Source organism: Stegostoma tigrinum, chromosome 1, assembly GCF_030684315.1.
Source record: "Stegostoma tigrinum isolate sSteTig4 chromosome 1, sSteTig4.hap1, whole genome shotgun sequence".
NCBI classification, from domain to species: Eukaryota; Metazoa; Chordata; class Chondrichthyes; order Orectolobiformes; family Stegostomatidae; genus Stegostoma; species Stegostoma tigrinum.
In genome coordinates this window covers 4,641,882-4,667,123 of record NC_081354.1, presented here as the reverse complement: position 1 = coordinate 4,667,123, position 25,242 = coordinate 4,641,882, and the positions used below count along the sequence as shown (strand labels likewise).

Below are 25,242 nucleotides of genomic sequence, written 5' to 3'. Positions count from 1 at the left end.
TTTTACTTCATGTTAGTCTTATCTGAACATTTGGTCACTTGCCGTCAAAAAGTTAAGAAATGCATCCAACTTTGCATAAACGGAAAGACTAAATTTATGAATATTCTGTTATGAAGCCAATGTTTAGCACAGACAGCAACCATCAGTTTTAAAAATGTTTACAAAAATAGAATAATTCAAAAATGGATTTCTACTGAAGATGACAAAAATGGTCAACTACCAGCTACTAAATTAGTGACATGAAGCATGCTCAGTGTCATTCAGTCCTTAACCAGCTAGCTTTTGTTGATAAGTGTGTTGGTCACTGATGTAACAAACTGAAGATTGAATGAGACCACAGCCACTGAATGCAAGAAATTTCACTGTACAAGTTTTATTTACAGTTCTTGTTTTTACACTTTTAATACGTTTGCTTTTTGGGACCATCTTCCTAATTCAGCCTTTATAACCAATGCAAAATAGATTCTTCTAAGGATACAAGTTTTAAAATACAGCATAACAATACAAAACATATAGAGGATTTCAATATATTTCAACATCTCGAGCAAGGAATGTAATTATTGTATTGCAATCTAAAAAAACAAAATACACTTTTTTTTTGAAGAGAAACCCACACACTTGCCCAAAAAGTAAAAATCACTACTAAACTGCAAAAGCTTGTTCAAAGTTAAAGTTTAAATCAATCTGTGAATTCTGTATTAATGTAGCAGGATTAAGTAATGCACATGACAAATTTTGAATACTACCAATTTAAAACTATACGCCCAGTCCCAAACACGCATTACATCTCATGATCTAATTTAAACCAAGCTGATATTAGAGCTTTTTAAAATTTGAAATCAATGAATAAATTAAACCTAACAGCTAACATCAAGCACGGATTACAGCAACTCATCTGTTTGCTGCTCAAAACAAAAGGTCAGAAGTGAACTAAATTGCTAAGTACTACAACATTCGGACAAGATCTTCTTAACCCTTTCCCTTCCAAAATTACTAAATGCTTATACAAGCCCCATCCCACCAAAGAAAATTGAAATTGTGCTGTATTTAGTGTGCGGAAAACTATTCTTCTCCCAGAACAAAAATCTACAGCTTTTTAAAATATTTCACTTTTCAAGCTATACTTAAACACTTTTTGAAAATTTCTGGAACCAAAAGATTCATAAAACATTTTGAAGGGAAAGGGTTATTTCACAGAATACTGAACAAGGTCAGAGATAGAAAACGGACTGAAAACTTGCAGACTTATGTATAATAGTAGAATGAAGTCCCACTCTGCTTACTAGAAGCTTTGGTTTAATTTGAAGTGTAGATTGCTTTACGCGTCCAGTCTTCTAGTGATGAGCATACAACTGATGCCTGCCTTCTCAAACAACATACCTGTTCTTGGTTGTCGATCCACTTTTTGTGGCAGTGTCTGTATGGGATTGGTAGCCAATCACTACTTTAGGAGGAAGCCCTAACCTTTCCTTGTAAATTCTCCTGTTATGAACACAAAAAACACAAATAATTAGCATATTTTCATAATTAATTTAGAGCTAATAACATTTCCTTAAAATAATAAAATGAGTTCCAAGTAAATAGCAAACCAATTACTGCTTCCCCACCTATCCATCATCATGCTTTACAATCTATGGTGATATTCAACATGTCACCTTTGAGCTATGCTAATAGTGCTCCCATCAAGCTGTTTGATCCAGCAACAGAAGCCAGATATTTCCCTCCTTCCCACATAGCTCTTCCCAGTTTAATGTCACAAATTAGATTATATACAAGACCTGCTCAAACTCAAGCCCAGCAGCTCTAAGCAGCAGAAAATGGCTGCCTTTTTGATTTGTTTAGCTCAAGTTATAGTAATTGTTCAATGTTGAGGTTAATAATCTATTCAATGGCTTCAGCTGACATAGTGTGAATGGTTATGATGCCATCAGGAATAGATGTGTCAGGGCAGGTTTCAGTATGTGGATACAGTCTGCCTTGCAATGGTCAGTCACAATTTGAGTTGTTTCACTTATGAAGCAAGTGGCTACATCTTCCCTGACCCACCCTCAAGCAGTTGCGATTTTCGTGGACTTCATGGTACAGTCACCAGGTTGCAGTTGGTGATGCTTGCGGTTAACCAGTCGTAGCATCCAGATGTCAAACTGATGTCATTCTGTAGGGTGTGAAGTGTTTTTACCAGTACTACGGCATTTCAGGTGACTGCACAGATTGATACAGAAGACATCGAAGCTTGAACACACACGCACCAACAAGTTGAACAGCTTCTTCCCTGCTGTTAACTGGCTTATGAACAGACTCTCCAACTTCAAATAACGTTATGCTTGCTAATGTTGACCTTGCTTTGTGCACTTCCTGCGCAGTGTTACCTGTATGCTTTGCTCTGTCTAAGCAGCCTTAGATCTCTATGTCCTTGCTTGCTATGATCTGCCCGTACTGCTCACAAAACAAAGCTTTTCCCCGGAACTCGGTACGTGTGACTATAATAAATCAAATCGTTTTAGAGGTCCTTTGCCAATGTACATTCTTTGAGGAGGAAGTTACCCCCATGAAAATCAAGAAGTTGCCTTTTAATTCATTTGTGGGATGATGCCATTGCTGGCTGGCCAACATTTTATGTCTGTCCCTATTTACTTGAGTTCAACATTCATTCGGCCAAGACAGACCCCATACCAGCGAGTCAATGCTAAAATATAATTAATTGCCTTTAGTACTGTTGTAATGTGGTTTATAAATGAATGGAGCACCATTGAAATTTAGGGATTTGGACCAATTTTTAAAAATCTGATTTGATGTTGACCTTGTGATTCCACCATACGCAGACAGGAATCAAAAATGCAACGATTTCAATCAATTTTGTAGTTTTCTAAACCACATTAAAATAAATTTATATACAAATGATAACAAACTTAAACATTTCATGCTATGCTAACAGAATTAACCTCAACCAAACTAACTTTATGGGATTATTCACATATATCCCCTGAATCCTCAACCTCAGTACTCACCAGCTTGCCTCATCAGTGTTCCTATTTTGCCACCTGTTATATTTGGGCTATTGTGTGTTCCTATATCTAACACTTTTTGACGTGCAGATTACCCTTGACCAACATTCAGTACAGCCTCAGTCAATGTTACCATTATGTGGCTCTCCACAATCTGCAGGTTTAGCTCCAATCATCTCCTGGGTTACATCCAACTTGAGATGCCTGACTATGCCTACATTTTGTTTTTAATTCACACATGGGACATGGGCATCACAGGCTGGCCAGCTTTTATTGTCTGTCCTGTCCCTAGCTGCTCTTGAATGGAGTGGCTTGCAAGGCCATTTCAGAGGGCAGTTGAGAGTCAACCATATTGCTGGAGCTCTGCAGTCACAGGTAGGCTACACCAGGTGAGGATGGTAGATTTCCTTCCGTAAAGGACATTAGTGAACCAAATGAGCTTTCTGACCAAAAATTCAGTAGATTCTTAATTCTGGATTTTGTTTTATTGAATTCAAATTCCACCAATGGCCATGGTGGGATTTGAACCCAGGTCCCCAGAACATTGGCTGATTTTCTGAATTAATAATCTAGCAATCATACCACTAGGATATCGCCTTCCTAACTCTTCTTCAACCAGTAATTCTCAACATGCCAGCAACATTCTAAGAGACTGGATCAGCTTAAATTAAAAACAATCAACATGAATAAAAGGTCTGAGAGTTAGTTTTCACATTTAATGCAATTCTACCCAGTCAGCACAATGTGTAGAGTAATGAAATTTAGACAGAAGGCTAATCCAAAAGGCGGGTTTAAAGAATGAGCTACAATCAGTTTTCTTTCTAGCAAGACACTGTGTTATAAGCACATCCTTTTATATATAAGTTACTTGCTTTCTCTTCAACAAGCAAAGAGACACCTGCCACAAAGCTGAATCTGCTGTGTGTAGTTCAAAAAGAAAGCTCTTCCAAACTTTAGCTCACAGTGTTAAGGAGAAAAGCAAAACATTGCCTTGCTTAGATGCTGAATCGTGACACAATCTTCCAGATTGTCATCTTGGAAAAAACTGCCAAGAGGATAAAATGGTAACAGTCAAAGTATCTTCGAGACTCACTTACCCTATATATGTGATAGATTCTCTATTTTCACAATCAGTAGTCCATATTGCTATTTTGTCACCTTTGTTTCTAACATTAACTACTGCACCACAAGCATCATCACTATGTTCATCAAATGCTTCTCCTATAAGGCACAGTAGCTATTTTTTGGGGAAGGGAAGGAGCAGAAATAAAGATAAAAAGTAAAAGGAATTAGTGAATTATAGTGCCAGCTATGCAAGTTTAAAACAAAAGCACTTTAAAGAAAATCCCACAAGTTATGCATTTTTGAAATACCTCTTAAAGCCAAAAGATAAATTTATCTACAGGATGAGATAAAACCAAAGCCCACCTGCCCATCATCCTGGTGAAATAGAGATTCCACTGCACAATTATGAAGAGGAACAGGCCCATTCCTCCAATACATTTAATAATTTAATCAAAAAAACAGATTATCTCAACATGAACCAAACTGCTGTTTGTAGGATCTAGCTGGGCACAACTTGGCTCCAGCATTTGATGTCTTATATTTAGGGTGTATTAGTTACTGTTATAATGTAGGCAAGCTCCCAAGGTAATGGAGAGGCTAAGGGAGCATTACAAGAACCAAAGTGCAGGAGCTAGAGCATGTAGAATTTTTTAAAAAACTGGGCAATTCTAGGGAAAGGGAGGATACTTACAGTTTCTAGCCATATACGATCCAGATCTGTTTTTCTCTGTTGTTTAGAAAGTGTAAGCAACCATCGCCCTCCTCGTTTGTTTTTTTCATCTTCCCACATAGGTTCAATACCATCCTACACAGAAAACAGGGAACTCACTACTTCACATAAAAAAAAATTCAAGCATGAGAAAAATGCTATTTGCTGATGGAACATTAATTTTCTCCCAAATTAAAATTGATCCCTGCTGGCTGATTGTGTAGGATAATCAGAATGGGCACATCTTAAACTCCATTGATAATAAAATATCCAGCTGTAGACTATTCCATATGCATTAGTAATCCAACTTGCAGATGTCTACGAAATACAAGTTTTCTAGTTGGTTATTTTCTTTACGACATTCTCTGCTACAATTCTGATTCAAAGAACATCTTAATATTTTGGAAAATAGATTTGGTAGGTGTCATTACTAGGGAGACTTTATTACAATGGATGACACCAGATACACTGATGCATTTTTAAATGATTTTAAAAGCACAGCAACTAGTGTTGGAGCATTCCGTTACCAAGTTCTGAAATGTCTGTATCTCTCAACTTTTTTTTTGATGGTACTCTTTAAACATACTTCATGGCCTTATGTGGCTCGGTTTAAACTTGTTTAATAATGCCCATGCACACCACCTTAGTATACTTCTTTATGTTGTTATGTTAACTTATGTTCATGTAAGTTGTTGATGGTGTGAGGTGAAAGCCATCTTTCTCAATTAAACTTTAAGAACAGAAATATATAGAGCAGAATAACCTAGACATTTGTAGACAAGGTCGCACCTGCAGATTGACCATGAAAAATAAGATTTGCTTATTAAATTGTTAGTTTCTTTATTGACAATAGACATTACAGGTTAGATTTCTAAACATGCCAATTAGAAACATGAATGGTTCCAATTGTTGAGAAAAGCACATTTTAAAGTACAACTGTCTCAATTATCAAAAGACATTTAAAATATACAATATTTACAGCATCGAACCTAGGAAGATAGCTCTGGGATAGAAAGCCAGGGTTCAAGTCTTACCTGCCCCAGAGCTGTGTCATAACATGTATGAAAGGGAATGATTAAAAACATCTATAAAGTAGGAGCACAGAAACAGGCCTATCGGCCTTCCTGGTTCACAATCATGTGCATATCTGGGCCTCTTCCCAACTCATCACCTCATCAAGCTTCCTCTTAAATGCATTTAGACTATTTGTTTCAAATGCTTTATGTCTTGCTAATTCCTTTATCTCCTTATTGAAGCGTTTTGTTCTGGATAATGCAGTAGACATACACTCAGTTCAATTACTAGAATTGATAATTGGAGCCCAATGTTAACTGTGTAAGTGAATAGATATTGAAGGAGGGTCATTGGAAGTATGTATGCTGACATACATCAAGTCATTTGAAAAATTTCATTCACACAGTACAAGAGGCATGTCCACGATTGGGACTTTTAGGTCATTGTGGATCAATTTCCTCCTTTCTTTAAAGTGTCAATAACTAGTACCTTGCTGCATCTTACTGCTTCTGTGCAACATTTATAAATAAATCTAACAGGATTTATGCTAAATATGATGTTCCAGAATATCTTTACTGCTTCATACAAAAGGTAGGAGAACATCCTACATAGTGTCTGCAATATTCCATGCATAAGGAGCATTTGCTAAGTCATGTGGTTCACTGCCCACTCACTACTGTTCTCTTATAGAAGTAAGTTTGGACCAAAACAGATGGACATGCATTACCTCATACTGAATCAAAAATTCAGACAGATTACAGACCAAAAGTAACTTAAGGACATAAAATACTATTTAAAGTAGACATAAACGGAACTGATTTTCATTTCCATAATCATTATTCAGCACTGCAACCTTCAACACAAGTGCAGTAGATATCAGATGTTATGCATTCCAGAACAAAAGGAATCTTAGTCACATCTTGGTTTTGACTGTAATACAAACCTCACTCCTCTCCAAAATGCATAGTAATAGGACCATACCGGAAGCATTTAGTTAACAAATGCTTTGGGAAAGTTTGGATAGAAAATGAGAGAAGTTGGAGACGAGGTATTACATGAAGCTACATCATCTGGTCCCAGACAAAATTGGTGAAGATTAACTTGACGACCTCAGCTGTCAGTGCAACAAAAGTAACAGTGAAAAGAAGTTTTTTGGCAAATAATAACTATATAGTGACTTTCAAGTGAGCAAATATGATCTATGAAATGGAATGTTCGGCAATGTAGTTAGTCAAAAGAAAAGACCTTTTATTAAACAGTTATTGGTATTTCAGATACAAATGTCATAACGCAAATGGTAAAAGGGAATTTGAAATCTTTTAGAGCATAAACATCATCTTACCTTGAAGAGAGAGTAATCGCAGCCTGATATTAAATTACTACAGAGTTGGATATGATTGTAAAGACTGTGAGATGGAGAGACGAGAAAAAAAGGATTAGTCAGAATTCAGGATGCAAAAATGTTGCACTAATGGCCCACTGTTAAGATCAATACTGGGGAGAGAAACTTTGTGTTTTCTATGTTACATACCTGCACATGTTGAGCTTTATTGATTGAACTGTTTTGTAAGTGTGTGATTCCGAGTCTACAGACATGCCCTTCATTCCCCAAAATGCTAAACTCCACATATTTAGATATATTCCTTGACTTAAGTCTGTTAAAATCAAAATACTCTGCTCTTCCATGACTCAATATGATGTACCCTTGCAGAGAGACATAGATAAGCTGCAGAGCTGGGCTGAGAGGTGGCAAATGGAGTTTAATGCAGACAAGTGTGAGGTGATGCACTTTGGTAGAAGTAACCAGAAGGCAAAGTACAGGGCTAATGGTAAGATTTTTAGCAGTGTAGATGAGCAGAGAGATCTCGGTGTCCATGTACACAGATCCTTGAAAGTTGCCACCCAGGTTGACAGGGCTGTTAAGAAGGCATACAGTGTTTTAGCTTTCATTAATAGAGGGATTGAGTTCCGGAACCAAGAGGTTATGGTGAAGCTGTACAAAACTCTGGTGCGGCCGCACTTGGAGTATTATGTGCAGTTCTGGTCACCGCATTATAAGGAGGATGTGGAAGCTTTGGAAAGGGTGCAGAGGAGATTTACTAGGATGTTGCCTGGTATGGAGGGAAGGTCTTACGAGGAAAGGCTGAGGGACTTGAGGCTGTTTTCATGAGAGAGAAGAAGGTTGAGAGGTGACTTAATTGAAACATATAAAATAATCAGAGGGTCAGATAGGGTGGATAGGGAGAGCCTTTTTCCTAGGATGGTGACGGCGAGCACGAGGGGGCATAGCTTTAAATTGAGGGGTGAAAGATATAGGACAGATGTCAGAGGTAGTTTCTTTACTCAGAGTAGTAAGGGAATGGAACGCTTTGCCCGCAACGGTAGTAGATTTGCCAACTTTAGGTACATTTAAATCGTCATTGGACAAGCATATGGACGTACATGGAATAGTGTAGGTTAGATGGGCTTGAGACCGGTATGACAGGTCGGCACAACATCGAGGGCCGAAGGGCCTGTACTGTGCTGTAATGTTCTATGTTCTATGTGCCCCAGCTTAACCAAATTCTTCGGCTGGCCATCTGCTAAGGGAGGTCATAGAGTATCATAGAATGCCCACAGTGTGGAAAAAGGCCCTTTGGCCCAACAAGTCCACACTGAAGCTCAGAGCATCCCACCCAGACCCATCCCCTTATAACCCACTTAATCTACACATCCCTAAACACTATGGGCAATTTAGCATGGCCAATCCACCTAACCTGCACATCTTTGGACTGTGGGAGGAAACCGGAGCACCTGGAGGAAACCCACGCAGACATGGGGAGAATGTGGAAACTCCCCTTTAAGGTAATCTAGAATGGACAGCATGCTTTTGTGGAACAATGAGGTTGTTAAAGTGTTCTTCAAAAACTCAAATGGCTAACCAACACCTGCTACAAAGGTGAATGGTACAGCCAATCATAAAATCAAAGGCGGGCATTAGGAAGATGAAGGGAGATCAGTGGACCCCTTTCACCTCCAAACAGTGATGTTAAATAATTTCTCTGTGGTTAAAGGCTGCTTTTAACTACCTATGAATGGCTTTGTTGGAGCTCTCCCAAAAACACTTTTTTTTTTACACTAAATCAAAATAGTCTGGAAAGACCATACTTCTATATAATCTAAATCAACAAGCCACACTAGCTTATGGGTAGCATGGAGGGTCAGCGGTTAGCACTGCAACCCCACAGCGCCAGGGTTCCAGATTCGTTTCCAACCTCGGGGGACTGTCTGTGTAGAGTTTGCACATTCTCCCTGTGTCTGCATGGGTTTCCTCCCACAGTCCAAAGATGTGCCGGTTAAGTGGATTGGCCATACTAAATTTCCCATAGTGTCTAGGGTGGAGAGTGCAGGAATAAGAGAGCTGGTCAGTCTAGGTGGGATGTTCTTCCGAGGGTCAGTATGGACTCAATGGGCCAAATGGCCTGCTTCCACACTGTAGGGATTCTATGATTCTATCATTCAGATAAAAAAACGAACAGACCTAACTTTGAAGACTAATTCTACCCCATCAAGGGGTAGTACAAGGTGATTTACTTACCTGATTTGTTAACCTTCAGTAAAATGGTTCAAAAAACACCAAATTTCAAAAGAAGCAAATTGCTTAAAGTCTTTCACCCTATTTATTGGCTGTTTCTTGTTACGAGTCATACTTCCCTTCAGGGAACAGAGCAAGTTAGAAGACAGAATTTTTCCAATTTGACTTTGAAACCCAAGACAAATGAATACTGGATGTAATTAGAGGCAACCAAAGTCTCAGCCTCAGAATTAACAGATCTGCATGCAGAGGAGAGAGTTGGACAATCAATGCCAAGAGCTGTTAACGTAAGTGAAATAAACTGAAGAGCCCAATCCAGAAAGGGTAGGGTCCACTCCCGTTACTTTAAAGTTGTTTACCATTTTTTAAAAAATCTGAAATTTCAAATTCAGATATGTACAGAAACAAACAAATCTTACAGGAGAAAACTCAGGCAGAAAACGCTTTCCAATGTCGTTAAGAACTACTATAATGCAATGGATTGCTGTACCCAGGGCAGATAATAAGTGCACATATCAATTTGTACTTTTTACAAGATGCAATGTTGACCTGTGGTGTTTACTAGCATGAATACCACATTTGAGGTATTGGTGAAAAGTACAGAATACAAACACTATTATTAGACCATAAGAAAGAAGCAGAATTAGGCCATTCAGCCCATCAAGTCTGCTCCACCATTTGATTATGGACTATATGCTTTGCAACCCCATTTTCCTGCCTTCTCTCTGTAATCCTTGACCCCTTACCAATCAAGAACCTATCTAGCTCTTCAAATGTTCTCAATAGCAATGAGTTCCACAGATTTATGATCATCTGGTTGATGAAACTCCTCCTCAAGTCAGTTCTAAAAGGTTGTTCTTTCACTAAGGCTGTGCTCTCGGCTCCAAGCCCTCCTACTAGGAGAAATATGTTCTATCCAAGACTCTTAGAATTGATTTCAGATGCCAGCGCATTCTTCCTTAGATACGGGACCAAAAACCACTCTCAATATTCTAAAAGCAGTCTGGCCAGAATCTTACACAACCTGAGCAATATATTTCTGCCCTTATATTGCCTCTTGAAATGAATGCTAACATCATATTTGCCTCCTTAACTGCATGTTAATCTTAACAGAATCTTGACCTAGGACTCCCAAGTCCCTTTGTGCTTCAGATTTCCAATGCCCTCCCCATTTAGAAAATAGACAATGCCACTATTCTTTCTACCAAGGTGCATAACCTCATAATTCCAATCAATATTAGTATAGTCATGGTTTAATTTTACTAATCCACACTTTCACACTCATCTGCATCCATATGTCAAAAAAATCCAGAGTCATCCAACAATGAATAAAGTAATAAGTAAATCTAGCACTGTATATCTCAAACCAAACTTTGCAATCTAGAAATTATGAGGTTGGTGCATCAGTCTACATTAGAATCAGCCACTTGAAACGTTTCATGCACTCAATGCGAACCTCAGTAAGAGTTCTAGCCTATAATGTGGCGGGAGTTCAACAGGAGCAACACTATACAACGCATGGTCCCAGATGGTATTAGGAAAAACTGACCAGGGCCACTATACATCAAATCTGAACATGGCTTACGGATTCTCTCAGAACCATTAAAAATTCTGGAAAGGAGAAGAAAATTTAAAGCATTTATAATAAATAAGAATACTTGTTGATCAAGAAAAAGGAAGATGCAATTATTTATACAAAAAAAGTCACTGACTCAGTGACATGTACAAAGAACAAAGAAGGAACAGAGAACAATACAGAACAGCAACGGGCCCTTTGGCCCTTCAAGTCTGCACTGACACATGTTTTCCTTCCATTCTAAAACTGCCTTCACTTACAAGATCTGTATCCCTCTATTTCCTTCCTATTCATGTATTCGTCCTGGTGCTTCTTGAATGCTGCTAGTATGTCTGCTCCACCTATCTTCTCCATTATCCATCTTCTACCCGCCTCCCCCTCTCTCCCTATTTATTTCAGAACCCCCCCCCTCCCCTCCCCCATTTCCAAAGAAGGGTCTAGACCCAAAACGTCAGCTTTCCTGCTCCTCTGATGCTGCTTGGCCTGCTGTGTTCATCCATCTCTACAGCTTGTTATCTTTACTTTAATACTACTTGTCTGATTCCTTAATAGATCTATTAATGACTATATTACATTCATGGCCTGTAACTCTGATCTCCCTTTCAAGTGGAAACATCTTTTCTGTAATTACCCAACTGAACCACTTCATAATCTTGAAACAAAAACAGAAATTGCTCTTCTGAAGAAGGGTCAATGGATTCAAAACATTAACTCTGCTTTCTCTCCACAGATGCTGCCAGACCTGCTGCGTTTTTCCAGTAATTCCAGCAGTGATTTCCAGCTTTCATGGTTCTTTTGGTTTTTCCATAATCTTGAAACCTGCTTTCAGGTCACCCCTCATTTATTTTTCCAATCTGCTTAGTATGAACTGTTAGGTATAACCTATTAGTTCTGACATCATCTTTATGTGTTATATCCAAAACTTCTCATACCTGGGAAACTGTCATTCCATATGGCATTTCATGTGAATATATTTTTCCCAAAGTGCATTGATCACCAGATTTCCCACTACTGTTTGCTGTCAAAACATCTCCCAGTTTACCTTCCATGATTGTATTCTCAATCCTTCAAAATTAGTTTGTCTGCTCCAATGTTTAACTATGGTCATTTTTTAACTGATGACTTTTTCAATCTCTTTTTTTAAGCCTTATTGTGTTATAAATGCGAAGTCATATTCCCTCACTTCTAACTTATAAATCATCAGCAAGAATCTGAAAAGCTGACCATCTCTCATTTCTTTGTCAAAGGAAGCTGCAGAAAACCAGAAGGGAGAGATCCCTCCCTACCCACAATAAAAGGTAATTCTCAGTTTATAATTTTTGACTTTACTTACGCCCAAAAGTCTTCCACTGTATCAAATTTGGATATCAGACGCAGATTTGCTTGCCAAGTTTTATTTTTGTCATTTTTGAAGAACCAAAGTGCCCATCTATAAGAGAAATTATACAGTGGTAGTAATGAAAAGTACACAGTGACAAAGAACAACAATTTTAATTATGGTTATTGGGAAAGTTAAGATGATGGTTTCCCTTTTTAGAAAGCAAAATAAAAATCCTACAAGTAAATAGGTTGAAAATAGATAGATGGACCCAGGCAATCAAGAAATATACTGTTGTTCCAAACTGTCATGAATAGATGTAAAGCATTAATTCTGGACTTTGTAGCAGACAGAATTTTCAATCCGGGATAAGATGCATTTTCAACAAAATGCTTTCTATTTTGGGTAAAATTTGACGTATTTTGAAAATTCCAAATTTCAAATAAATAATTTGCACAGATAGATTTTCTGAAACATATCGAGATTAAGCAAATCACAATTCAAGTCATATAACATACCAACACTGCAGATTTATTGAAAGAATAAAATTGTATTCGCATACGATCTTATCACTTACTCAATATCTTAACTAATGCATTATTTTAGAAGTAACTCATTATTATTATTATTATTTATGCAAATATGGCAGACAACTTGCAGAAAATAAGACTCGAAAAACAGCAAATTGCCTGTCAATCAGCTTCTGTTGTTGGCTATCAAAGGAGAAATCTCAATTAGGACACCAATACAACTCTTGAGATATTCTGAGTAACATTATGATCCACTGATCAGAGTACTTGATTTTATGTCTCAGCCAAAAGACAAAACCTCCAATGCTACAGTACACTCTGAACGCTTGTTGAGATGCCAAATCAGAATTTGTTCCTAGAAGTTCAAATACAAAGGAAGAATTATAAACTACAGAAGAGACCCTCTGGCCCATTGAGTCTGAACTGCCAAAAATATACTATTACATATACTAGTTCCACTTTCCAAACCTTTCAACACTTAAGTCCTCCACTTCATTACAGGTATATTAAGCGACAGCAACAAAGTCTGGCACATGGAATCGTTCACTGTCAATATTAAAATTACTTAAGAATATTCACAGGTAACTGATGAATACTAACTCTCTGCTAGTTCTCTTTCTACTCAATGCATGAAATGTCACACCTCTAACTTAAAAAAAACTTCAAAAAAAATCACTAAAAATGGCCAAAATGTTGGACTTTCTCCATCAATGTGCTTGAAGTTCTGTTTAGAGCACAGTCAAACACGAGCACATCAGTTTAAGGCTGACTACACAAAATCACATCATAGGACATGCCTGTGTTCTGGATCTAATTACCCTTATTGAGCATTTTGACAGTAATCACCTTTTAAAAAAAGATTTCAATTGAGTGCCAAATTTAAAAGGCTAGGAAAGCTTTGCCAAACTCTGTTCATAACTGGTCTCAAACTGATGAGATGCAAATTAAGACAGAATGTTGCCTTTTGACGATAAGACACAGGAACAAAGCCATTCAGTCCATCAAGTCTACACTGATCTTCAATGAGATCATGGCTGATCTGATAATTCTCACCTGCACTTTCCTGACATTTTTCCGTCAAAACCCTCAACTTCTTTACAGATTCAACAGTCCTCTGCAACATAACTTTCACAGATTTATGACCCTTTGAGAGAAGAAGTTCCTCTGCTGACTTAAATATGTGACTTGTTTTGCTGAGATCATATTCTCCAATCCTAGAGCCTTCCACAAGGGGAAACAACCTTTCTGCAACTCCCCTAAGAACCCTATACATTTCAATAAGGTTGTCTCTCATTCTTCAATCTTCCAATGAGTAAAAGCACAACCTACTCTACCCCTCCTCGTAAGACTAGTGATACTAATGTCTCCACACCCTGCATGAACCGAATGAACCTCCTCTGGACTGCCTCCAATGTCAGTGCACCTTTCCTTACATAAAAGGCTGAAAAATGTTCAGTTTTCCAGCTGCCGTCTGATAAGGACCTGGAATAGTTTTGGGAAGACTTCCCTACATTTATAATCCGTTCCCTTTGAAATAAAGGCCAACACTCCATTTGCTTTTCCTATTATCCATTAAATTTGGATGCTATGTTTTGTGATTCATGCTCAAGGACTCCCAAATCACTCTGTTCTGTATCCTTCCACAATCCATATCTATTTTTAAAAAATATGCAGGGAACAGGGAGGAATTTGGGTTTGCCATGCAGTCCAATTTGCTGCCACTTTAAACTCAATGAAGAGAATAATGTAGTACCATTCTTCACCATTCTAACACTAAATGAATGACTGTGTAAACATACGGTGAATACATAGCAGTTACAGGGACCTGTTAATTAAGTCAACAAGGAAAACCATCAAATGCTTCATTATTGTTCTTTTACCTGTTTTGTAATGGATGCTTTATATAGTGTTCAGGCTTCACGATTTCCGGACTCGCTGTCTCAGTTTTACCTTCTTCTTCTGAAGACTGGGGCTGTGTAGTGGTTTCCTGCAGAAGAGATAAATTATGGCCAGAATATCTAAATACACACAGCCTTAACTGGGTATGAATTACATTACAATAAATGGTTAATAATGCACAAAGTGGGTATATCAACAGCAAACATAATATTTAGAGATAGCAAGAACTACCAACCCTGGAGTCAGAGTCAATATAGTGTGGAGCTGAGGAACACAGCAGGACTGATGACAGATGTAAATCCAAAACATCTACTTTCCTGCTCCTCGGATGCTGCCTGATCTGCTGTGTTCCTCCAGCTCCAAGACATGATATTTAGCTTCTCTGGCTGACCTTGCAGCTCCAGCTGGAAAGTGCACTTGTGTGAATATTTAGTTAGGATAGGGCGCAGACCCACAGTCAAAAATAGTGACGGATGTTCAACGTTTAATTTCACACTGAGTCCTCGAGTCATCCCAGTAAAACACATTTCCCATTGGGAGACACAAGCGTGCATTTTCTTCTTTTAAAAGCAGCAGAATAGTTGCAACACACTTCCGAGAATGCTCGTGCCAAGATTAAAACTGAAACTCCACACAAAGCTCTTTGGATTGTCCAGTAAATAACGGGGACTAGAGAGAGGACATCCGTGCCTGGTGCCCGCCGGTTTAATCTCCAATGGATGGTGAGCTTCTTGATTGCAACTGGAGCTTCATATTTGGCTCTGTACCTCTGGGCTTTGGGTAGAAAGCATGAAGATGTGAAAACTCTGATTAGAAAATGAAAGCAGGAGGAGCACCTGACGTAGAGATGGGACCACAGTAGAGAACAGATAACAAAATACAGACACAGAATGTGAACAAAAAGAATGGTAGGAAGCAAAGATGTTCTTCATTTCATGAAACAATTCACTGCACAGAAGTTCGTCAGACTGATATAAACAATATTTATTCAATCAGGTGTTTTCATTAAATCAAAGAAAGCAGCCAAAATTGTAGGTTATTTATTTGAGCAGAGAGAAAGCACACCAGCAAGAGAGTCCCAAATGATTGCAGACTAGTGAAATGTGTACCACCGGTGTTCCACTGCATGAAATTAGAACTTGATGTGCAAACATGCAAGCTTCTGCATGGAGAAGTGATCTAAACCAGCCTCTTCAAGCTTTATCAAGTGCTACACTACTCATAGGTTGACTAGTGCAGCAAGTTTTTAATTCCCACATGAAACTTTTCATAAAAGATGGGTCAAGCTACATCATTAGCAAAGTTCGTTTGTGTAGCTGGGACTCTTCCATGCATTTAGGGATTTGTGATACTAAGCTTCACCTTTTCACTTAGTCATAATGCAACGCTCAGCGTTTCACACGCTTGCTAAACTAATGAGCACCAAAATACAAAACTGCCAGGGGCAGAAGGGGAATTCAGAACTCAATGTGCTGAGTCCAGCTAAAGTAACAAGAAACAAGCATAACATATGACATTTGGCTGGAATGCTTTCTTTTGCCATAGTTGCCGCTAACACTGACTAATTTGCATTGCAAATAAACATTTATTGCTCAGTTAATGCCAGAGCATTGGCATATAGCAAAGTTTGCAGCACAATTATCACACTCTTTAGGAAGGGGGTGATAACATTATCCAAGAATATGAACATCTAAGCTATTTGTGTCTGCCATTTCTGACCACTACTTAAACCTCGATCTACCCACCTCCTTCCACAAATAAAAAAAATCCTAAAACTACATTTTATAGCATTTGCAGATACATTTACATACCGTGCTGAGTCCACAGTAAAATTTCACATTTCAATAAGCATGTCATTAGCTACAGTTCAAAAACTATGTAGCAAACTTCCTGTGAAAAGGGAACATGTAGTTAAACAGAAGACAACTTGTTCATTTTTTACATGTTTGAATTAATTCACTGCCACTTAGACATTGGAAAAATGTGAAAATGCAAACCAAAAACTTGTGGAGAAGTCAGAATTCAGCCCATGTGGATATTTTACTTTGGAAGCTATTGTAATCAGCACTCTTTCCCAAAAACATGTTAAAGCTTTAAAAACAGGACAAATCCACAAGGAACAAAGCCAAGAAAATAGCGTAGTAGATACAATGAAAAAGCAATTGTGTGTGTATCTTTAATATGGTAAAACAAAATACATGTTGGATACGACACCAAATAATAGTCATCCTGCTCATCTTTGAATGGTGTCAAATGACCAACATTCAATTGAACAGTTTAAGAAAAAAAATCAATCAGATCTAAAAGTGCAGCACACACTCAGTACTGCCCTGAACTGTCACTTGACAAGATTTTTGACTCTTTGGAGTGGGATTTTAATCAATTATATTCTAAGTCAGGCAGAAGGAATGCTGCCACTAAGCTAAATTGTTCATGTTAAATAACTGACTTTTACTCAAAAAAAAAGTGAGCAATGCATACTTAATGTATTAAATCCAAAGCTGAGTAATCACAAACAGACAAACAAGTTTCATTATCTGAATATATATCTTATATAAAATAGCACAAGTGTAAACGTGGCATTCTTCACATATGAAAAAATATCATAATTATAAAGGTTTGAATTTGATCCAACTTCTCAGCTGATCAAACATTTGCAGGATAAGTTTGTTTATGCAGACTAAGCAGTATTTACCTTTTAAAAATACAATTACACAATTTTTAAAAAAAGTTAAACAAAACTTGTGGCATGTGAAATGAACAGTAAAATACAAAAATTGACTTAATTCACCATTAGATATACTGATCACAGTGAAAGCCAAAAGTAGCAGTCATTATTTTTAATGAATTTCTCTACATGCTTACAATGCACCTGGAATTTCATCAGAAATCACATTGGACCTTCGAAAAGATAACCCATGATAAGTAGAGCAACTTTAAATTAGTTAATAAAAATCATACACTATTATCACATTTTGCGCCCTTGAGCCATTTCATAGCAATGAATAGCTGTTTTTGATAAGCAAATACAGCAGCACATGGACACAGCAACATCTAATGCCAACAAATGAGATTAGCGACCTTTCATAAAAACATAGAAGCTCAGTGGCGGAGGCGGCCATTCATCACAATCATGGCTGATCATCCAACTCAATAGCCTAATCCTGCTTTCTCCACATAACCTTTGATCCCATTCACCCCAAGTGCTATATCTAGCTGCCTCCAGAATACATTCAACATCTTGGCATCAACTACTTCTTGTGGTAATGAATTCCACAGGATCACCACTCTTTCGTGAAGAAATGTTTCCTCATCTCTGTCCTAAATGGTCTACCCTGAATCCTCAGACTGTGACCCTAGTTCTAGACAAACCCGCCACTGGGAACATCCTCCCTGCAACTGCCCTGCCCTGTCCTCCTAGAATTTTATAAGTCCCTCTGAGATTCCCCCTCATTCATCTGAACTCCAGCAAAAACAAACCTAACCTAGTCAATCTCTCCCCATATGTCAGTCCCACCATCTCCAGAATCAGCCTGGCAGACCACTGCTGCACTCCCTGAAGAGCAAGAGCATCAATCCTCAGAAAAGGAGACCAAAACTGCACACAATATTTAGATCTGGCCTCACCAAGGCGACCTTTCATAAAAACATGGAAGATCAGTGGCGGAGGCAGCCATTCAGCCTTTCGAGCCTGCTCTGCCATTCATCACAATCATGGCTGATCATCCAACTCAATAGTCTAATCCTGCTTTCTCCACATAACCTTTCAGGTTATGAAAGGTCAACACATTCCTGGTCCTGTACTCAAAACATCTCGCAATGAAGGCCAACATACCATTTGCCTTCTTTATCACTGCTAGACCTGCATCAACAGGGATGAATATTAACCAAGGAATCAGAAAAAAATTGCTGCTCTCAAACTGTGCCAGTATACACCATGCAACAGACAGAGGCTCAGCTGAAATCCTTATCAAAATGATATCTCTGACAATGTAGCAACACTGGATACTGCTCTGAAATATCAGCCTAAATTGTGTCCTGTAAGTCCTTGGAGTGGAGTTAGAACCCAAGAATTGACAACAGCAGGAACTCTGAGACAAGATGGCACTCAGTCATCAAAATAAACTCTTGGCATTAGAGCCTTTTTGTTTAAGAATATAGAAATGAGATTAGGAGATATACATACGACCTTTACAATGATGGACATGATAAATTCTTTCCAGAGGCATAACTTATTTAGGATGCAAAAGGATGAAAGAATTAAAATACCATAATTATAAAGTGAATAGGAATTAGGGGAAACACTAGGAAGTATTTCTGTTCACAGCATCACAGCCTTCTGAAGCAGAATATCAAAAGCAGAGTGAATCTGGATAGCTTGCAGTTCTCTGAGAGGAACTGGACAAGTTCCTGCGACAAGAGGACACCAAGTTATAAGATAGGTTGCAAAGTGGCTGGAAGTAGAGGACTCAAGTTACTGCTGGATTACTTTCAACTGCCTTAGAAGGTTGGAGAGGAATTTCCCAGCTTTTTCTTTCCTCCCTAAATTGGCTATGGAGCACCACTTGGCATCAAATAGGTTGCAGCTTTTCTGGACAAAAGCAGGTTTACAGAATCTGCCAATGTGTTTCCCATTTTGCTTGTCAGCATATTACAATGCTACAACCACAGTTTCACTATCTAGACTACTCCTCCTCTATTATATTTTCTAAGTCACCTATTCAGAGATGTTACTAAACAACTCTGGAGCAGATGTGACTTGAATGCAGGTATCCCAGCGCAGAAGAAGGGACACTAGCATTGCATCTCAAGAACCGTTTCCTTCTTTGTATATCTTTTTATTTCTCACTACCACTGAGACACAACAGCTCTAGGTATGTTTTATTTTCTAGTAAACCTGTTGAGAGATGTTATGACACAACTCTGTAGCAGGTGGAGAGATAATGGGAACTGCAGATGCTGGAGATTCCAAGATAATAAAATGTGAGGCTGGATGAACACAGCAGGCCAAGCAGCATCTCAGGAGCACAGAAGCTGACGTTTCGGGCCTAGACCCTTCATCAGAGAGGGGGATGGGGGGAGGGAACTGGAATAAATAGGGAGAGAGGGGGAGGCGGACCGAAGATGGAGAGTAAAGAAGATAGGTGGAGAAGGTGTGGGTGGGGAGGTAGGGAGGGGATAGGTCAGTCCAGGGAAGACGGACAGGTCAAGGAGGTGGGATGAGGTTAGTAGGTAGCTGGGGGTGCGGCTTGGGGTGGGAGGAAGGGATGGGTGAGAGGAAGAACCGGTTAGGGAGGCAGAGACAGGTTGGACTGGTTTTGGGATGCAGTGGGTGGGGGGGAAGAGCTGGGCTGGTTGTGTGGTGCAGTGGGGGGAGGGGATGAACTGGGCTGGTTTAGGGATGCAGTGGGGGAAGGGGAGATTTTGAAACTGGTGAAGTCCACATTGATACCATATGGCTGCAGGGTTCCCAGGCGGAATATGAGTTGCTGTTCCTGCAACCTTCGGGTGGCATCATTGTGGCAGTGCAGGAGGCCCATGATGGACATGTCATCAAGAGAATGGGAGGGGGAGTGGAAATGGTTTGCGACTGGGAGGTGCAGTTGTTTGTTGCGAACTGAGCGGAGGTGTTCTGCAAAGCGGTCCCCAAGCCTCCGCTTGGTTTCCCCAATGTAGAGAAAGCCGCACCGGGTACAGTGGATGCAGTATACCACATTGGCAGATGTGCAGGTGAACCTCTGCTTAATGTGGAATGTCATCTTGGGGCCTGGGATGGGGGTGAGGGAGGAGGTGTGGGGACAAGTGTAGCATTTCCTGCGGTTGCAGGGGAAGGTGCCGGGTGTGGTGGGGTTGGAGGGCAGTGTGGAGCGAACAAGGGAGTCACGGAGAGAGTGGTCTCTCCGGAAAGCAGACAGGGGTGGGGATGGAAAAATGTCTTGGGTGGTGGGGTCGGATTGTAAATGGCGGAAGTGTCGGAGGATAATGCGTTGTATCCGGAGGTTGGTAGGGTGGTGTGTGAGAACGAGGGGGATCCTCTTGGGGCGGTTGTGGCGGGGGCGGGGTGTGAGGGATGTGTCGCGGGAAATGCGGGAGACGCGGTCAAGGGCGTTCTCAATCACCGTGGGGGGGAAGTTGCGGTCCTTAAAGAACTTGGACATCTGGGATGTGCGGGAGTGGAATGTCTTATCGTGGGAGCAGATGCGGCGGAGGCGGAGGAATTGGGAAGGTGGGACTTGATTCCAGTTCCTTCTGTGTAGAACTATCCCCACTTTACAGACAGTTAAACATTATATGACCACTCTTACTGCTAAAAGACAATATTTTTGTCTCACATTAAAGTCAATAAAAATCAACAAAGGAAAACTTGGAAGTATTCAATTATAACTTAAAATGTACAGAAGTTATTTCACTGAAAAACAAATAACTGTATCCTGGATTAGGAATTAGGGATGGGATGGTACAATGGACAGGAAAACATGAAGTTACAGAAATCTCCACATATAGCACAGTTCATATTCGAATCTCATTATCTGAATCAAAATGCATTCACAGTAGAAATATGTTTTCGGGTTTTGCAGTTTTTAAAAAGTGAAGCTTAGTGATTTGATGGGACAATAGCATCACTGGCAAGCCCAGCATTTGTTGCCCATCCAAACTGTCTGCCCAAACGGGTGGCACAGTGACTCAGTGGTTTGCACTGCAGCCTCACAGCGCCAGGGACCCGGGTTCAATTCCAGCCTCGGGTGACTGTGTGGAGTTTCCACATTGTCTCCATGTCTGCGTGGGTTTTCTCCAGGTACTCCAGTTTCCTCCCACAGTCCAAAGATGTACAGGGTAGGTGAGATAACAAGGTGTGAAAATTTTCTGATGAAGGATCTAAGCCTGAAACATCAGCCATCCTGCTCCTCTGATGCTGCTTGGCCTGCTGTGTTCATCCAGCTTTACACCTTGTTATCTCAGATTCTCCTGCATCTGCAGTTGCTACTATCTCTGCAGGGTAGGTGAATTGGCGAAGCTAAATTGCCACAGTACCCAGGGATGTTTAGGTTAGCTGGGTTAGACATGTGAAATGCAGGGACAAGGACAGGGATGGGGAAATGGGTCTGGGTGGAGGGGGGTGTGGACTTGTTGGGCCAAATGGCCTATTTCCACTCTGTAGGGATTCTATGATTTCAATGAATTGAGTGGCTTTCAGAGAGCAGTTAAGAAGCAATCATATTGCTGTGGGTCCTGTATAGGCCAGACCAGGTAAGGATAGCAGATTTCCATCCCTAAATAACATTTGTGAACCAGAAGGGTGTTTATGATGTTACATTGTCATCATTGCTGGGACTTTAACCAAATTCAAATTCCATCAGCTGCTGTAATGGGCTTTGAATTCATGTCCCAGTCTCAGTTTTCTGCATTATGATTATTATAATGATTTATTAGATTGAGAAAACTTGCTGATTTGTTTCTGTACAGCCAAAAGTAAAATCTTACAACTATATTAGGATTATGCTGTATTCTTTCAAATTCATTGAGCTTTATTGCCCCTTTCAGATATTTTTATTATCTTCAGCATCCCGGCCACATACCACTGAGAAGTCAACGATACTTGAAATGAATGGGACTTTCAAAAATTGCTTGCATTTAGAGTTGACAATAAAATTTAAGTAAATGATCAAACACAATTTTTTTTAAAAAACACATTAAAGGATTCATTCAGAACCTTTAAAAACATAGGCAAAATCAAAATCACATTTAGTTGCTTGGCCACTCAGCTGTAGAGGAGTACAATGAACATAATAAAAGTAAGTGAAAGGTTAATAATCTAAGTGGTAGATCTCATTTTACCATCTGTTGGTCTGGATAGCTGCCCCATCAGCTGTCAATATTACACAGTAAATGGCTGTTCAGAGATGAACAAGGGCCAAAGATGTACACCATCCCCAATTTTCATTTCCAAACAACTTATACTTAGTGACCGGAAAGAAAAATCAACACGTGAGAAAGAATCAGGAGTGCTCAAATTGGGGAATAGCATTTGTGGGAGTACGGTCGTAAACTACTATCAGATTTTTTAAAAATCTTATTGAAAACTCAGAAATTCATCTGGGAGGATGGACCTGGAAAATGCGCTCTTACGATTTCTATCGACTTTGAATGGTGTACAAACGAAGCTGCAGGTCATGGCTTAAAGCAATATTCACTAAGAAAAACTGACAAATTTTAAAAGAAAACAATGGCAACAGCAGGGCTGTCGGATGGAGGGTGGGGTGAAGCAAGAGTATTGAATTAATCCTCCCTTTTTTGGGGGGGGGGGTGGTTGAAAAAGACAGGGGACAGGGGACAGAAGAGAGACAGATGAGGCGGACGAAAGAAGTAAGGTTCGTGGAAGATGTAGAGGGGCATGGGGAGGGAGGGGTGAAAGTGAACGACTGGGGTGGGATCACCCACCTCATCCAACCCAAACACACAGAGTAAGTGTCAGTCGGGGATGGGGAGGAAGGATCCCCCTCTCTGGTTGGCTGGGGAGCGGGAGATTGAATGGTGGAGGCAGGTTAGTTCTGAGTGATACCGTCTGCTCTGAGTAAGGCCTGGCCCCAGCCGCCAGCTGCACAGACAGAGCGCCATGCTGCTGCTGCTACCGGGCCCCCTGTGCGTGCGTGTATGTGTGTGAGTGTATGTGTATGGATCAGAGGTTTTGTTTCCTCTCCACAACATTCCCTCCCCGGCGGACGGTTGATGTCCGTGAGTTACGCCTCCCCCCACCTCGTGACCCTCCTCCAATTCTCGGGATGTCCGTCTATGTTGCTGGCTCTGCTACCCACTCCTGAGGTAAATGTCACTCACCGACTCCACGGTCGCCATCTTGTGTCTGACTCCAGCCTCGAGCGCACCCGCCGATTGAAGCGGCCCCGGTCACGTGGGGCCGGCCTCGCCGGCTCGGCCCCGCCCATCCCCTCTCATCGGGAGCGCGCGGCCGCCGCCCCATCCCTCCCGCAAAGGCTCGCGCGCGCGCGCTCCCATTTTGAAAGAAAAGGAGGGTCAAACCGACCCCCCACGAGAGCATCCCGCCCCTTTCCGCACCCGCTCCGCCCCAAACACGAATAACCACGCCCTCCGCCGGGACTGTCTCCGCCCTTTCCATCCAAACCGTGCCCCCTGTTGCCCGCCCCGCCCCTTTTCAAACGAACCACACCCCTTGTGGTCCGCCCACTCTTCCCATCCAAACCCGCCCCTTCCACGCTAAGGCCCGCCCACTTACGACACTGTCCCGCCCAAAGTCACGCCCCTGATGCTCCGCCTGTCCTGCATGCTCACCAGGGTCCTAGAAAGAGCCTACTTTAGCGAAGGTAAAGTTTCCAAAGCCGTTAAATCCATGTGGAGAGAGTGATTGGGAGCACAACCCATAATTTGCAGAATCTCCAACCTGTGACCAATGGGAAAATGAAGGAAACAAAATGTGGTTCTGGAAAAGGGTCACTAGACTCGAAGTATTCTTTATTTCTCCACAGATGTTGCTTGCACTTATTTTGTTCGTTTATGATCTCCAGGATTTTACATTAAAGATAATCTAATACCTGGAAAATAACAATCATCATGTCTTTTAACAATCATTTGAAAATAAACACATTTTCTCCCACAGACCTTAATCTCCATGCCCAAGGGTTTATTTTGGGTACAAACTTTTTTTCAATTAATGCCACCATCAACTGTAAAAAAAATTCCTTTGAGGAAGATTACGGATGGAAATTTTACAAATTGACAAGCCCGAAACGTCAGCTTTTGTGCTCCTGAGATGCTGCTTGGCCTGCTGTGTTCATCCAGCCTCACATTTTATTATCTAAGCTTTTACTGTTCATTCCTTTAATGTGGGCATCACTGGTTAGATCAGCATTGCATTGTGCCCATTGCTTGTTGCCCTAGGCAAGGTGTTCTTGAGCTACCTTTTTGAACAACTGCAGTCCGTGGGTTATGTTTATGCCCACAGAATTGATTTCTAGGGCTTTAACTAAGCAACAATGATTTTGCTCCAAATCATACAGAAAACGGCTCAGAGGGGAACTTGAATATAGTGATATAGCCATGCATCTGCTGCCCTTGTCCTTCTAGGTGGGGGAGGTCAATATGTGGAATTTGGTGTCAATGGAGGCTTGGCAAGTTTTGCAATGCATCTTACAGATGTAAGAATATGTTACCTTACTGAAGAAGGATCCAGACCTGAAAGGTCAGCTTTCCTGCATCTCTGATGCTGCTTGGCCTGCTGTGTTCATCCTGCTCTACACCTTGTTATTACAGATGTAATCTGTAGTGCCTCCTTCAGCTGCTTTGCTATGGGCTGCTCCTCAGTGTGAGGATGCATTCCCAGTACTAGCCTGATCTTCTTCCTGGAGGGCACGACACAAGTTGGCAGGGAAAGATAACCTCCCAACTGGTCTCTGCTCCTAATTTGGACAAGGTAGCCTCTTGCAGTTCCACGAAGAATGCAATCAATATAGGTGTAAGGACAGGTGTTTGATCAGGGTGCCCCCCTCACTTTTTTGGCTAAGGCATTGCTTAATTGACC

At 40.5% G+C, this 25,242-nt stretch overlaps 1 protein-coding gene across 1 annotated transcript; it reads right to left on the bottom strand.

The window, feature by feature from the left end:
• Positions 1-348: 348 nt before the first annotated feature.
• Positions 349-23,634, bottom strand: eif4eb (eukaryotic translation initiation factor 4eb). Its single transcript, XM_048540657.2, has 7 exons — positions 23,526-23,634; positions 14,672-14,778; positions 12,277-12,372; positions 7,136-7,199; positions 4,762-4,875; positions 4,103-4,242; positions 349-1,482 (listed from the first exon to the last, which is right to left on the bottom strand). The coding sequence occupies exons 1-7, from the start codon at positions 23,541-23,543 to the stop codon at positions 1,368-1,370; spliced, it is 654 nt and encodes a 217-aa protein (XP_048396614.1). The 5' UTR covers positions 23,544-23,634; the 3' UTR covers positions 349-1,367.
• Between the last annotated feature and the right edge of the window lie 1,608 nt (positions 23,635-25,242).